This window comes from Xenopus tropicalis, chromosome 1 (assembly GCF_000004195.4).
Source record: "Xenopus tropicalis strain Nigerian chromosome 1, UCB_Xtro_10.0, whole genome shotgun sequence".
Lineage (NCBI taxonomy): Eukaryota > Metazoa > Chordata > Amphibia > Anura > Pipidae > Xenopus > Xenopus tropicalis.
In genome coordinates, this window is record NC_030677.2 from 188,826,973 (window position 1) to 188,841,967 (window position 14,995).

Genomic DNA, 14,995 nt, shown 5'->3' on the forward strand with positions numbered 1-14,995 from the left:
TATGTTCTCCCTGTGTTGTGTGGGTTTCCTCCGGGTACTCCCACACTCAAAAAATAACCATAAATAATTTCTACTGGTACATTCCGTTACCGTCTATGAGCAATTAATGAAACAATCAATCTCTGGCTGTGGATTTTGAAACTATTATCTATACACTGGATACTATGGGCTGGTCCTTAAGTTCAGGTAACTCACAGCAGCCCAAACAGAGAAAGAATATTGGAGCTACAGGGTGTTCACTTGCAAAGGGTTATAACGGTAAACAAGTCCAGAACATAATGAGTAGGATTTCTAGACTAAGGGAGCAATTTGTCTGAAACTATTACCAACTTGACACTTTAGGATGCAACAATGTATTTTCCACGCTAAAATGAAAGTAACTGAAATGAATACACATATAAAACACATACAAATCAAATATAGACATGTGTTACCTTAATAAGATGGACTAATGTGCTCAGAATTGCACATCTAAGCATATTGTGTTCTTCACTTTGCTTCCAAAGAAGAGGTAAATATTGGACAAGACAGCCAACAAAAGGTCTTATCTAAATAAACAAGTGAAAAAAATCCTTACAGAAATTCCTGTGCATATAGCCGTACATTTTTACAATTTAATTCACAAATATATTTGGTTTAAACAATACAAAATATCTTTAAAGTGAATACAGAATTTTGATTTCTTTTTCATTCTTATAAGGGTGATGGCAGATGGTTTGTCACCCGTGGTTAAATCTACGCTACCAGGGGCGACAAATCTCCCCATCTACCATAAGCCTTAAAGTGGTAAAAATAAAGACGGAGAATATAAAAAATGATGTGGATAAGACATTACCGAAAACAAAATGTACTGTAGAATCTGATATCACATAATTAAGTATTAATTTACAAAGCTTCGCCAATAAGAAAATATTTTATTACTGGCTCTTGGATATTATATAAATATACTATTACATTGTTATTATTGCTGTTGAGCACACTAATTAAATAATAACTAATAAAGCATACAGGTATGGGATCCCTTATCTGTAAACCTGTTATCCAGAAAGCTCTTATTTACAGGAAAGCCATCTCCCATAAACTCCATTTTAATTGCATTTGTAAAAATTATTTCCTTTTTACCTGTAATAATACAATAGTATCTAGTACTCAATCCCAACTAAGATATAATTAATCCTTACGGCATTACAAACATTCCTACTGGGTTTATTCAATGTTTAAATAATTTTTAAGTAGACATGACTATGGTGATCCAGATTATGGAAAGATCCTTTATCTAGAAAACCCCAGGTCCTGAATATTTTAGATAAGAGGTCCCATACCTATATTATATTTTAAAAATGGTACAAGTAATGTTTTCTCCATGGGTACAAAAATAGGGGGGGGCAGACGCTGTCACTGCTAAAGAGCATAAGATGCAATTGAACACTGATGAAAGCACAAGTGTGGGACAGTTTGTGGATTGATAATGCTACATATATAGGTAAATGAACTGATTTACTGATGTTATAAAATATCCAGTAAAGATGCCCTCTCATCCTATAAACCTGAATGATTTTCTCCTTGGAAATTGCCAATGCATTTACTGCTAATGTAGCTATGTGCGCAGCAATACAAAAGCAGCAATGTTTGTGAGTCTTTGAAATCATAACTATCCATCATAGCCATATTTTATGCCTGACAGTTTTGCTCATTGGGATAACTGATATGGGAGTCACCTGCATGTTGACCCTCTCGATGACACATGACAGGACATGTAGGACCTGCATCTTGGAGTCACATTCGGTAACTTGCTGTAGCAGCTGGAAGAGCAGACTGAAGGTGGTCTCTAGATACTGAAAGAGAAAACCGCAATCTAAAAGACATGACTGATAGTTAAAGTCCTGACAACATCTCTTACTGTTAAAGTGCTGGCAGACAAAAACAAACACAAAAAGCAGATATTTTAAGTTTACAGAAAAACTGAAATAAACACTGGGCACTCATCACCCTGCCGACATGTGTATGAACCCAGTGCTGTATCCCATCTTTAAACCATTTCCTCCTGCTGCTACTTAAATTAGAATTCCCATCCTATATTCCATAAGGGTGAAGACACACAGAGCTACTAGTAGCAGCTACTTGCCACAGCTACTAAAATGCTGATCATTTACTGATAATTGTCTCTACGTGTGTTTTAGCAAAGGCTATTCTAAGTATTGTCTATGGCAGGGTATTTTTTGGCATTTAGTAGCCATAACAAGTAGCTGCTACTAAGTAGCTCCATGTGTCTTCATCCATATAAATAATCCTCTTCTAGCAATATTTCTGAAGTTAGCACTCTACATAAAAAGCAATATGCCGGGTTGTTAAAATAAAAAGAAAAATACTTATTCTATTATTCCTTTTTTTCAGCAAGACCTGTGAGTGCAGTGAGTTTGTTTCTGTTTTTCTAGTTTTTTTTTTTTTTTTTTTTAATGGGCTATTATGTAAAAATAAAATAACTTTCATTCATCTTATGAGTGCCCTGCTTCTCTTTAATGAGGCCTATTTCTAAGAAAGGTGAGAAATGGAAGAGCAGGCAAAAAATAGATGTACAAAGGATGCCTTAAATAACAGAGAACAAGGTTATTGCATTAATAAAGTACCACATACAGGCAAAAACTGTTCTGTTCTGAATTCAAAGTCGTCGACTGGTGCGCATGGGTTAAGGATAAATAAAAAGTAACAAAGTGGAACTTTAGAGTAGGATTCACCAGCCTGCTTCTAATTGAGAAGACCCAGTAAAGAGGGCAGCTAAAAACACAATGCATTACATACATATTTTATACAAACTCACATACAGTAAGGTCTGTAAATGTATGTTATTATTAGATACAGTGCATCACTTCAGTCTGAAGTAGCTAAATAACCTGTTTTAACCAATTTTAGCATACTGCAGGAAAAGGCCTTCAGGTCTTAGCTGCTTAATTAAAAAATTGCTTTTTTTACACAGATGCTCAGATCAAAACTTGAAAGCAAAATGAGTGCTTCGGTACTGTGCAGGGAACAGGCAGAAGTTTAATCAGTCTGTCATTCCTGGCATGCATAATGGAAGTGTTTAGAAGGATATTAAGCTTCAATGTTGTTGCCGTTTCAATGCGAACCTAAAAAAGCAAAATCAACATTAAGTTAGAAATTCCTGTATGTTAGGATAGTTATTTTGTAAAAAGTTACAATACCACGACTGTTATTATATTATAGTTACAAAAGAAGACTAAGATTTAGCAGCTATTTACAATTGGAGGACAGGAGATCTAGCTAACTTAATCAGGAAGGTGGCTTGGTTAGAGTAGAGATGGGGCAAACTGGAGATATTCAACTAGAGACATTTTCCATAAATTCTTCCCATTGCCTTCCCTTAGAAAACTCTTTCCATAGTGGGCCAGTAAGTTGCCAAACGATGTGTCTGCCAAATTATATCAAATAGATGATGTCATACACAGTATTTTATGACGCCCATAGACAGGCAGAGAGCCATAAAAATACTTTGGAGGGCCGCCAGTCAGACAGACCTGCCTGCAAGATCTGCTTGCGTATAGGGCACTTCGATGGGCCTACCAGACCAATATCTGTTCAATAATCGGGTAAATATTCAATATTGAAATATTTGATTTTCCCATCTGATCAAACTCCTTGCAAACAGTGCCCTGGCTGAGATTGAACTCAGGACCCCAGTGCTGCAAGGCAGAAGTGCTACCCACAGAGCCTCTCTTAAATAGATCATTATCACATCCTTTTCCACGGATCCAGTAATGGCACTCAATTGTTACCAAAATAAGAGCTGCCCTTGTGCATGAAGCAATTTTAAGATTTTAAAAGTGTGCCTGATCTAAATGACATAATTAACAGAATCCCCCAGAATGATTAGTATCTGAAACCCCACTAAAGTCTCAAATACTGAGAGTCTGTTTCAAGCTCCATCACAGTTTCCTGAGCTGCAACACAGCAACACTGATTAAAGCAAAAAGGGTACTGATTTCAGCAGAAGTGCTAAACTGGCTTGTTCACAAGTTTAATTCCAAAATTAAGATTTCTTCTAACTGAACTTAAAGGAGAAGGAAAAGCTAATAAAGAGTTAATCCCAAGCTGCAGGCATACCTTCAGTTGTCTCAATAGTGCCCTTAAGTCTCCCCATATTTCTCCCGTTCAGATGATCAGGAAGAAAACAGGAAGAAAAAACAATGAGCTGTGTAAAGAAAGTTCCCATAATGACTCCTACACCGAGACCGGTGTCCATGCTCAGTTAGTTAGACTATGAGTAAGATTCCTGCTGATTGGCTCAGATCCAAATTTGGATGTGTGAGTTCTTAGCATTCTTAAGGGAGGGGGGAGCAGGAGAGGGGAGAGAGGAGAGAGCTGCATGTCTCTGGCAGAGGAAAACAGACACAACAAATCTTTTGACAGAGAACTCGGGAATTAAGGATGTTTCAGAGAGAGGATGTCAGACACCCCAACAATATGGAGACAATAAATGCTGTGTTTCTTTTGATAGAGGAGCGTTTCTGTGAATGCTTATGGCTGTATTTACATAGACCTTTCTGACAAAGCTTACTTAGTTTTTACCTTTCTTTCTCCTTTAAATGCACAAGGGCCATTTTCCTCTTTAAGTGGTTTAAACACTAATATCCAACAAATGCACCTTTAAAATAAACAGTTTTATATGCACACATAACTAAAACATTGCATAAAGAACAAAGAGAGAACAATGTAGTCTATCCAATAGCAGCTTTATGCCATCTCTGGGTTCTCCCAAACAAATGATCAGAGGGGTAAAAATCAACCCCTGCAGCTGGAAATCCAAACCAGAGCTACACCCTGGAATCACTAAGAAGAGATTTCCCATCTGTGGGTTCAGTGTGAGTGCAGAGTGCATACTATATACAAGTTTTAGTTGAACTGACCATTGTACAACATAGGTACAAGGTAGCTTCCCCCAACCAGCTGCTTTAGGTCTTGTATATGCTGCAGAATACTGCATGAAAGCATAAAGTAAAAGCTAACTGTGGTGCTGATAATACACTAAAAAGAAGTCATCAACACATATCTCTCTGCTCAAATACTCAAAAATACTCAAAAGCCTAAAAAGCAAGGGATAACTTTATTTATTACATGTAAGGCAGCACGGTTGCACAGTGGTTAGCAATACAGCCTTGTAGCACTGGGGTCCTAGGTTTGATTCTTTTCATCTACACAAGAATGTTGATGTGTTCTTCTCTGTGTGTCTATGTGGATTTTCTGCCCACAACCTCAAACTTAGAGGGAGGTTAATTGGTACTAATAAAACTGATCATAGTAAACTTTATGTATATTGAATACATATTTTTCTATTTTATTTTTTCTTATTTTTTTTATATTATAAAAGCTACTGCCATTAACCAAAAAACAAAGCTGAATATTTTGCTACTGATAAAGGTTTGAAACAGGCCTTTGATGATTAGACACTCTAACAGGCTAATGGTTACATTCAGCAATTAATTAGATTAGGCCAATTTAACAGACAGTAGTATGACCTCACCTTTCTACATTTCTTTATACTGTCAAGTCTTTTAAATCACATAAACTTACCAAACAGGTGCATTACATGCCAAGTGAAGCACTATAGGCAAAGTCCCTGTTGCACAGCACTCAGTGTGCCCTCCAAAAACATATTGGCAGGGTAACCGGCCACTGATTAATCTGACATGTGTGTGTGTGTGCTTTTGATAAGAAAATGTAACAATAAGCTCCACTGAGAGAGATGTGAGTGATGAATGCTCTCTTTAAAGTTACCAAGGAGATCCATAACCACATTCAGGCAAGAGGCCACAGGCCAAGTGTTTTATGCAGGTCATGGAACTCAGAGGAAGCATATTAAATGGCATAAGGTTTAGTAAATCATGCCCCACAAGTCACATCCATAAAAAAGTAATACTAAATGTAATGGGTGAAAGCTCTGCACATTAGAGAATATATTTCCAAGTTATTTATGACTTGGCTGCTTCCAACAGATGCAGCTTGCGAAATACAGCAGATGTGATTTAAACTATCCATCAGGATGCATCCAAGCAGGGTCACAACGAGGTCTCTACAGATGATCAAAATCATTGGGGACAATTTCAACCATATTGCCATAACATTTGGGCATATATGGTAAGTAGTGGCATGTAAGGTACATTGGGGGTCTATTTAAACTGATAGCCATGTGATCCTGGTAGATTAATGATTAGTGGGCCTGATGGAGAATTTTCACTAATAAGCCAAAAGGAAGTGAAGAGGAAGACAACTCAACTGCTCCTCTTCATTCCTGCTGTTCTGGGAGGCAGAAGAATAAAAAAGTAGCCATAATTAGGCATTTGGCCAGTTCAGTCGGAGTACTTTATGGGTTGGCTCGTGCATAGTCACCTTTGAAATGGCAAATCAAGAAAATCACTACAGTTTGCCTTTATTCAAAATAATATCTGGTTGCGAAATCAGGCTATTCTGCTATTCCCTGGGTGCAAACCTAACTGGAACCCTTTCAACCAAATCTGTCAATAATAATAATAATGGGTATTTTTTTGAATGAAACAGCTTTTAATCTGTTTGCCTATAGGTACATTGGCATAAAAAGCTAATGCAAGTGTTTAAGATTAGGAGTAATCTAAAGTCTATGAAGATTTTCATTCATCCAGGTCATGGTATATCTAGTATAAATAAATTTGAAGCAACTGGACTTGTTTGAGTAATCTAAAGCTGTATGGCTTCTTTAGAAGAAGTGCCATTGAAATGAAATATTCAAAGAATGTTAACAACTATTGTTAAAGTTACTTTCTTCTGCAATTACTGCTGGGTGACAGTTGAAGTGGGCAGCTATTTAAGTGCCAGTTGGGCAGCTATGTAAGTGCCAGTCTACTGCTGTAAAATATATTCATTAGGCTACCTGTCACAAACAATACTGATTAGAAATTGCTAATAGTATGATTCCGTTGTCTCCTCCTTAGTGTCTGTGCAACTGGGGGGACAACAAGGTCAAGCTCTTACTACCAACAAAAGGTACCCGAGAAATTGCTTCTTCTTAAGGCCAGATATTATTAAAGCAAACACTGAACACAACCAAATATACAAGCACACATAAGGGCAGAGCCTAATAATATCAATCCCACATCCAATCCAATCAGATCTTTTCTTTTGTTTTCTAACTTGTAGGTTACCATTCAAATCTAATTGCTGATTGGTTGCTATGGGCAACATGACCAGTGATGTCTGTCTATTATGTCAATAAACACACCCATAAGAGTGATATGGACTCATATGAGAAATACAAACTTTTTTTTACTAGGAAAGGATAAACAGACCGTGAAATGTTTAACACTACAGCAAGCATGCAGAGCAGAGGAGTCTCCTTCAAGATGAATGTGCAAGGCCCCAATATATCAAGCAACTGTTATAGGGGTTATCCACCTTTGAATTAACTTTTAGTATGATGTAGAGTAATATTTCGAGAGAATTTGCAATTGATCTTTATTTTTTATTATTTGCAGTTTTTTTAACTATTTCAGTTTTTGTTCAGCACCTCAGAATTTCAGCTGCTATTTGGTTTCTAGGATCCAAATTACCTTAGCAACCTGGGAGTGGTTTGAATGAAAGACTGATATATAATTAGGAGAGGACCTCAATAAAAAAATAAGTTATTTAAAGTAACAATAAAAATAAAACTTCGCCAGAGCAGTAGTTTTTTGACTAAGGGGTCAGTGACCCTGCAGCTGAAAGCAGAAGGCAAATAATTCAAAAACCATGAAAAACAAATAATGAAGACTAATTAAAAAATTGCTTAGAATTGGCCTTTTTATAACATACTAAAAGTTAACTCAAAAGTTAACCACCCCTGTACCGACAAACAGAGTCATTTTTAAAGGAGAAAATGGACTTATATTTATTTTTACTTCTGTACCATTGTTTGTATGTAAGCTCTATGATGGTGCAAATGCTACATAAAATTAATCTATTTGTCTGCTTCTCTGTAAAAGTGTGATCCAACTTCGCTGCATTTAACCCAGGCCTTCAGCATTTGTGGACTAAGACGCAAACCTGAAGGGGTCTTTAAAATCCTATAAATATTGAGCTTTTAGGGTAGTTTTCCATAGCCCTGCCAAACCACAGTAAACAATCATATATTTGGTTTAATATTTTTATTTAATTAGTAAAATGTTTCCTCATTTTTTTTCTACTGAAAACAGGTCATGCATGGAGTTTGTTGATAGCACATTGCAAATTGCTAACTCATGCTGGAATCAACCCATCAGACCAGGTATAATGTGCCAGGGACTGTGCATGTGTGCTTGTGCTGTTTTTCAGCTTGAAAACCTTTTGGTTGAGGAACTTACAAAAAAATCCCAAAAGTGTTATGTAATCAAAAGGGAGAATGGTGATCTATACTTACTCCACTTAGATCTGAGGAACCATGTTAAGGTTGTTAATGAATATTACTTCATATACAAAAAGAGCCTTTTTTGAGCTAAAAAAAAAACGTTTTATGTTCGATGCTGTTAGGCTTTACAAAGTGCCATGTTCTGGTCAGAGATGGTAGTTCATATACATCAGTGAAAATCTGTCCGACTGATCCAGAACTACATTACATAACATAAACTAGGCAGGTTGCTTTTGTTCAGTTGAAGCAAGCACTTACAACTTGCTCAGATCTGTGAAAAGTACTGGGAAATATCTGGATCCCAAACCGATTCCTGATATCCCTCGGGATAGCCAAAGTTTTATACTTGACTGTTTTACCTGTCACTACTGAGCGACAAACTTTTGAATGCCCTGGGGTACTAGATGATGAAATGTGGTAAATACAGGCTACCATTAAAACTGAACTGAAAAACAAACATCTACTACTTACTGTAAGTTTTGAGTAAAAAGCATTCAGTGAAGGTTTATCAAGCTTCCCATAATATGACCTATTTAGGTTAGTCAGACAAATTAATTTTGGCAGTGAATTATGATAGATAAGAAACAAGTAGTCTCCTTATCTGTAAGAAAATAGCCATAAATAGTCATAAGGCCTATCTTAATATCCCAGACAATATTTGGGTGATGGCACACGGGAGCTTTGTTGCCCATGGCTAAATCTAAGTTACCGTGGGCGACAAACCTCCCACAAGCGATTCACTTTATTGCCAGTGGGAAATCATTCTGGGGAGATATGTCACCCGTGGTAGCCCAGATTTAACTGTGGGCAACAAATCTTCCCATGTGCCATCACCCTAAATTGTATGCTTTATTACATTGGTTGCAAAATGTCTATGGCAAATAGCCAAGCCCATACCATTTACATTGCTTAGATAAACACATAATATATTGCATTTACATATACCTACCACTAAATCTGGATCTTGCAACAAACTGAGAATTGCTTCATAAAGCAAAGGTCTCAGATCAGCCTTGAATTTCACTGAAATCCACTGTCCAATCAGCCATATTACTCTGCGACGTAACAGCTTGTACCTTAAATAATCACATGCAGGTATGAATAAGTGATAAAAATCAATATATGGCATCGGAACACAGATTATAACTTTAAAATGTATTTAACTGTCCTCAAATAAAGTTTTATTTAGTAACATTGTATCGGGTGATGACTCTATGACCAGGGTTAGGCCACAACATGGGGGAGAGCGGAATTCAAACAGAAGGGGATGGGACTTCTGGTTTAGAAGGAGACAAAGCAACAGAATGCAAAAATCTGATGTATCAGCAGGAGATCTGGTGGCAGGCTGCATAGTGGCACTGCAGTGCAAGCTATCACCGAGTACAAATACCCAGCCTGGCAGATTACAAATGCCAAAAGTACCAGCATTTTTCTATGAAAAAAGTGTCTCTAGACATAACACTGCATACAGTTTTCACTAATCAAGACACATTCACAACTGGTTTCAGTCATTTGATTTGCCTGCCCCTCTGCCACACTGCTGATTATGTGACCCATTTCAAAAGTAAATTTTTCAAGGGAGCCATAATAATTTAAATAGTGCAGTTATAGTGGCAGAAGCAGCCTTTAATACCATACTATTCTCTGTAGACACTGATCACACTCTCTTATGTAAAGGAGAATTATAGCCCAAAAAGATTATTACTAAAAACACTATACCTTATAAAAGTAATGACCATAACCTTAATCTGGTGGCTCTGCTCATGCTTAGTGTGCTCTGGGCTGCTGTTGATAAGCTAAGCTTTAGGGGCCATCAAAAATCATAAACATTAGCAGTGAGGTCACAGAGACAGTAGCTGATGCTACAGGGCTGATATAATTAATAAATGCTGATGCAGAAGGCACTGGTTTTGATGTTTTCATTTCATATCAATGTAAATTAATTACTAAAAAAACAAATTGTATTGGCCCTTGTACCGCTAGCTTAAAGGAACAGTAACACCAAAAAATCAAAGTGTATAAAAGGAACTACAGTATAATGTACTGTTGCCCTGCACTGGTGCAACTGGTGTATTTGCTTTAGAAACATTACTATAGTTTAGTAAATGAAGCTGCTGTGTAGCCACGGGGGCAGCCATTTAAAAGAGAAAAGGCACAGGTTACATAGCAGATAACAGATAAGTTCTGTACAATACAATGGTGTTTTATTTGTTATCTGCTATGTAACCTGTGCCTTTTCTCCTTTTTCCAGCTTGAATGGCTGCCCCCATGGCTACACAGCAGCTTTTTATATAGAAGTGTTTCTGAAGCAAATGTGCAAATTTTACCAGTGCAGGGCAACAGTGCATTTTATTATGATTACTTAAAAACATTTTTATTTTTTGGTGTTACTGTTCCTTTAAAGGGGAACTGTAATTGCTAAAAGCATGGATCCATACTATAGTGAATTTGTAATTTTTTTTGTAGATCTCATTATTTTGTTTTAAAAATTTGTGTGTTTATGCATTTTTTCCTACTGCAAACAACCCAGTCATTAATGCATTGTAAATGGTCTGGAATCTGTAATGCTGGAAGCCAGTACGGACAGTCCCCCTTTTATTAGTAATAATTTAAAATTTGATACTTTGTGAATCTTTGCAGTAAATATCAGAGACCACATAATGCCTGTTCATTACTTACCTGTCATGGGCAACTTGAAGTTCTCCGAGCAGCTGACTCTGAAACCACTCATCAAAGTCTATACAGTCAAATAATTCATATGCAGCTAGTCCAACAGCATTATACACTATCCAAAAAGTAAAATATATAGTTAAAATAGACGTAACATTTATAGATATCAATGTTCTTGTTGAGTCTATAAATGCTATTGGCAAACATTTACAATCATCCAATAACCCAAAGCATTAATGTTTGATGACATGTCTCTTAAGGGTGTGCCTTGCAAAATTGCACAAAGTAATAAAGGGGCCACAGAACTCACCAAGGTTCAATGCTGTCTGTTTATTGTGGAATACCAGAAAAACACACAACAGGGCGGCACTACTCCCTTCACTGTGTTTTTTACTTCCTTTGGATCAGAATGATGACAAATAGGTATTTCACAAGCAATAGTTTGTAATTGATGGAAATGTGCCATTTTTAAACCTAGCTGCTGATGCAATGGATTACTGGAAAAATGCCTCAACAAAATCCCCTTTAGAACAGCTTGAAACATAACAATGCTATGTTCAATATGTGTTCTGCCTACTCTCTAAATGCCAGCCTTTTTTACTCACGAGCCACACTCAAATGTAAAAAGTGTTGGTGAGCCACACAAGCATGAAAAAAGTTCTTTGGGGATGCCAAATAAGGGCTCTGATTGGCTATTTTGTAGCCCCATGCGGACTGCTAGCCTGCAGGGGACTCTGCTTGGAATAAAACTGTGTCTGTATGATTTTAAAATGTGCTTCCTACCCTGAAATCTAAAAACGGACACCAACTTTGAGGCCACTGGGAGCTCCCAAGGGGGTAAGTGAGCAACTGGTAATGGATCACTGCTCAGAGACCCTAAATATACAACAAAAACCTCAAGCCTCTGGTGAGGCACTACTTAAAATAATAAGCCGATTATTACTAATCGGACATGCTTCTTACCTGTTTCCTTAATCCGTAAAGTATTTAGGTCTTCTACACAAGTAGGGCCTTTAATAAATAAAAGCACAATATCTTAAATGATTGCAGTAGAACTCCAACACAAAAGAACAATAATAACAACCATTACAACCTCTGGTTAGAACACACCTTGAATAAGGGGTATATTGTGGGGTACAAGTCTACAGAAAAAACATAACTATAATTGAAAGTTTATTTAGACAGCCAACTTTTACATTTACACTTATAAAAAAAAATAACTATTAATACAATTAAGTATGTATGATGTTATCAAAATAAATAATACACCCAATGTGTTGTTCTTTTTTAGATTCAAATTATGAAATCACTACAAACCTTTTATCGTGTCAACCATATTCAAGAGAACCGGTGTAAGTGTTTCACTGTATTCATGGAAAATGTCAATAAAAAGGACTTCAGAGCAAGGCTGTGGGCAGCATAAAAAAATGTTAATTTATAAAAAAATAAACTAAAAAAGGAATCAACATTGCTTTGACAAGTAATTTAATTTCTTATTTACCTGTTACTCATCATTTTTGTGGAAAGCTTTAAAATAATAGTAGTACCACACAGTGAAAATATTGTATTAACATTTAAACTTGACGTCTGTGCAACAATAGCTATATTTTGGCAGCAACTTGCCTATTTTTTAAGCCTGAAAAATGGAATTTTATCAAAGTCTAATAATTGGCATAAAAAACAAATGCTTAAATGGTTAGTCCACCTTTCAGATGGCTTTTAATGTGATGCAGAATGTTCTATATTAAATGTTAGTTACATTTTTAAGGTCATTGAATTATTTGCCTTTCATTTTTTGCAGCTTTTAGAATTTCAAATGGGGGTCACTGACCCTGGTTATTTGAAAAAAAAAACAAAACAAAAAAGAAAGAAAACTATTGGCTCTTTGAGGCAACAATTTTATTTTTTTTTTACCTCCTATTCATAGCCCAATCTCTCATTTAAACTACTGCCTGGTAAATTGGAAAAATTAGGATAAATTGAACCCTGGCAAATAAATAGTTGACAAAAATTCAAATTGGATTGCTGATGAAGACGCTAAACAAACAAAAAAGACCAGTTGCAAATTGTCTCACAATATCACTTTCTACATCCATCATACTAAAGGTTACTTTAAAGGTGAACTACCCCTACTAAACAGAAGGAACAGAAGGAATTCTGATCAATATAATTCAGCAAACAGGATTACTTGATTATATTTTTCAATGTATTGGTGCAAATATTTTTTTTAAATTAGACTTTGCACCTTCTTTCAAATAAGTAATTGTTATGTTTTTATTTTCATTGTATCAAACCTCAGACAGAAAATAATTGGAAAATATCAATTAGCATCAAAGTTTTGCAGAAACATTTTCTTTTCATTTTTCATTGTTCTACCATCCTTATTCGAAAAATATAAATAGCATACCCTTAAACTGTATTTCCATGAATCTCCTCCAGTTTCTTCTACAGCTAAAAATAAACATAAATGAGAATATAAAGTTGGTTTATCACAATGCTTTTGACTTGCTTTGCACCAAAAGATATTTCATGTATTTTCTTGTTCATGCAGTTTTATTAATTTGCTGGGGAAATGTGATAGAAGGTACAAAGCTTGCAGTTAGTCCAAACACATCTAGCAACCAGTCAGCAAGAAGCTTTTATTGGATACCTGTTAAAAAGCATATTTATTATTGGTTGCTATAGGTTCCTGCACCTTGTAGGCCACTGTGGCTACAAAAATGATACAAAAGAACTCCAGTAACGCTAACTCTTAGGGTGAACTCACCAAAAACATAAGTAAGAGGTTCTAGGCACACATGCCTCAAACCTTCAACATATAGGGAATGAAAAAAAAATATTTTATGGTGGAAACAGCAGGTACAAACTGGACCAAAAAATTAGGTGGGTCAGCTAAAACATATGTGGAAAAAAAGCATCTCAAACAAAAAAATAGCCTCACTGTAGCTACAAGGCCATTGTAGGCCATTTACAAGGTGGCAATATGGGCATTTTTTGGGAGCTTTGGTCCCATCCCTGAAAATAAATTTGCACCAGTTTTTTCCATATAAAGAGAGAAATTCAAACCGAATAAAGCAATATGTTATTGCCCTTGCTATTACAATAAAGAAACTTCCTACCACTAACTATGCCACCATTACCTCCCATTACGTACCTGTGTTGGACTCCCAGTACCTTTTCACTATGGTTGCTGCAGCAGTGACACTTGGCACTAAGAACTAAGAAAACCATCTAATTTAATTCCTGACTAGATTTAATAAACTTTATTTTTTTACTTATTTTTGTTGTTCACTCAATAGCAGGCTGGAAAATCTCAGAGGAAACTTTTACATTGCAATTCAGTGCCACAATGGTTTATTTCTATGACTAATGATTTTATAAATCGTAAATAAAAACTATATTTCCTACATATAAAAACTCAATCAATATTTACTAAATAAACATAAGCAATATTTACTTTTCTCACATGCCTCTATATAATGTACAAGGCTTAATTTATCCTTAGAAATATTATTTTGTTTTTAATGTCAAAACAGTATTGACACTTTTAGCACATAATCTTTAAATGGAAAATACACCTCCCTCAGCTAACTTTTGCCATGGGCTAATTCACTCTGGCTTACATAGAAAATATATATGTGTGTTCGTTTTAACATAAAATATTTATGAGAGGGCTATTATATTATAAAATCTTAGAATTCAATATATTATACCAGAATCCAACTGAGTTTTTACTGAACTGCTAATATTGCAAGCTACTTACCAAACCCTTCAGGATCCTCTTCCCACATAGCAAGCTCTTCATCACTTAGAATGAAATAATGAGTAACCAGTCTTCTGCATATCTCTGTCAGTGTTTGGTGTGTGAAGAACGACAATTTGATTTGATGAGCATTAATGGTTTCGGGTTTGCTGTCT

At 35.9% G+C, this 14,995-nt stretch overlaps 1 protein-coding gene across 4 annotated transcripts in view; it reads right to left on the reverse strand.

Annotated features, from left to right (window-relative positions):
- The window catches only part of ipo11 (importin 11), a 115,366-nt gene that overhangs the window by 76,014 nt on the left and 24,357 nt on the right, over positions 1 to 14,995 (reverse strand). For all 4 annotated transcript variants that reach the window (XM_031901234.1, NM_001045658.1, XM_031901225.1 and 1 more), the window contains 10 exon segments: positions 14,841 to 14,993; positions 13,485 to 13,528; positions 12,395 to 12,485; positions 12,041 to 12,088; positions 11,087 to 11,192; positions 9,357 to 9,483; positions 3,092 to 3,125; positions 2,635 to 2,675; positions 1,719 to 1,835; positions 435 to 548 (listed from right to left, as the gene is read on the reverse strand). In XM_031901234.1, coding sequence (XP_031757094.1) covers positions 435 to 548; positions 1,719 to 1,835; positions 2,635 to 2,675; positions 3,092 to 3,125; positions 9,357 to 9,483; positions 11,087 to 11,192; positions 12,041 to 12,088; positions 12,395 to 12,485; positions 13,485 to 13,528; positions 14,841 to 14,993 — 875 coding nt within the window.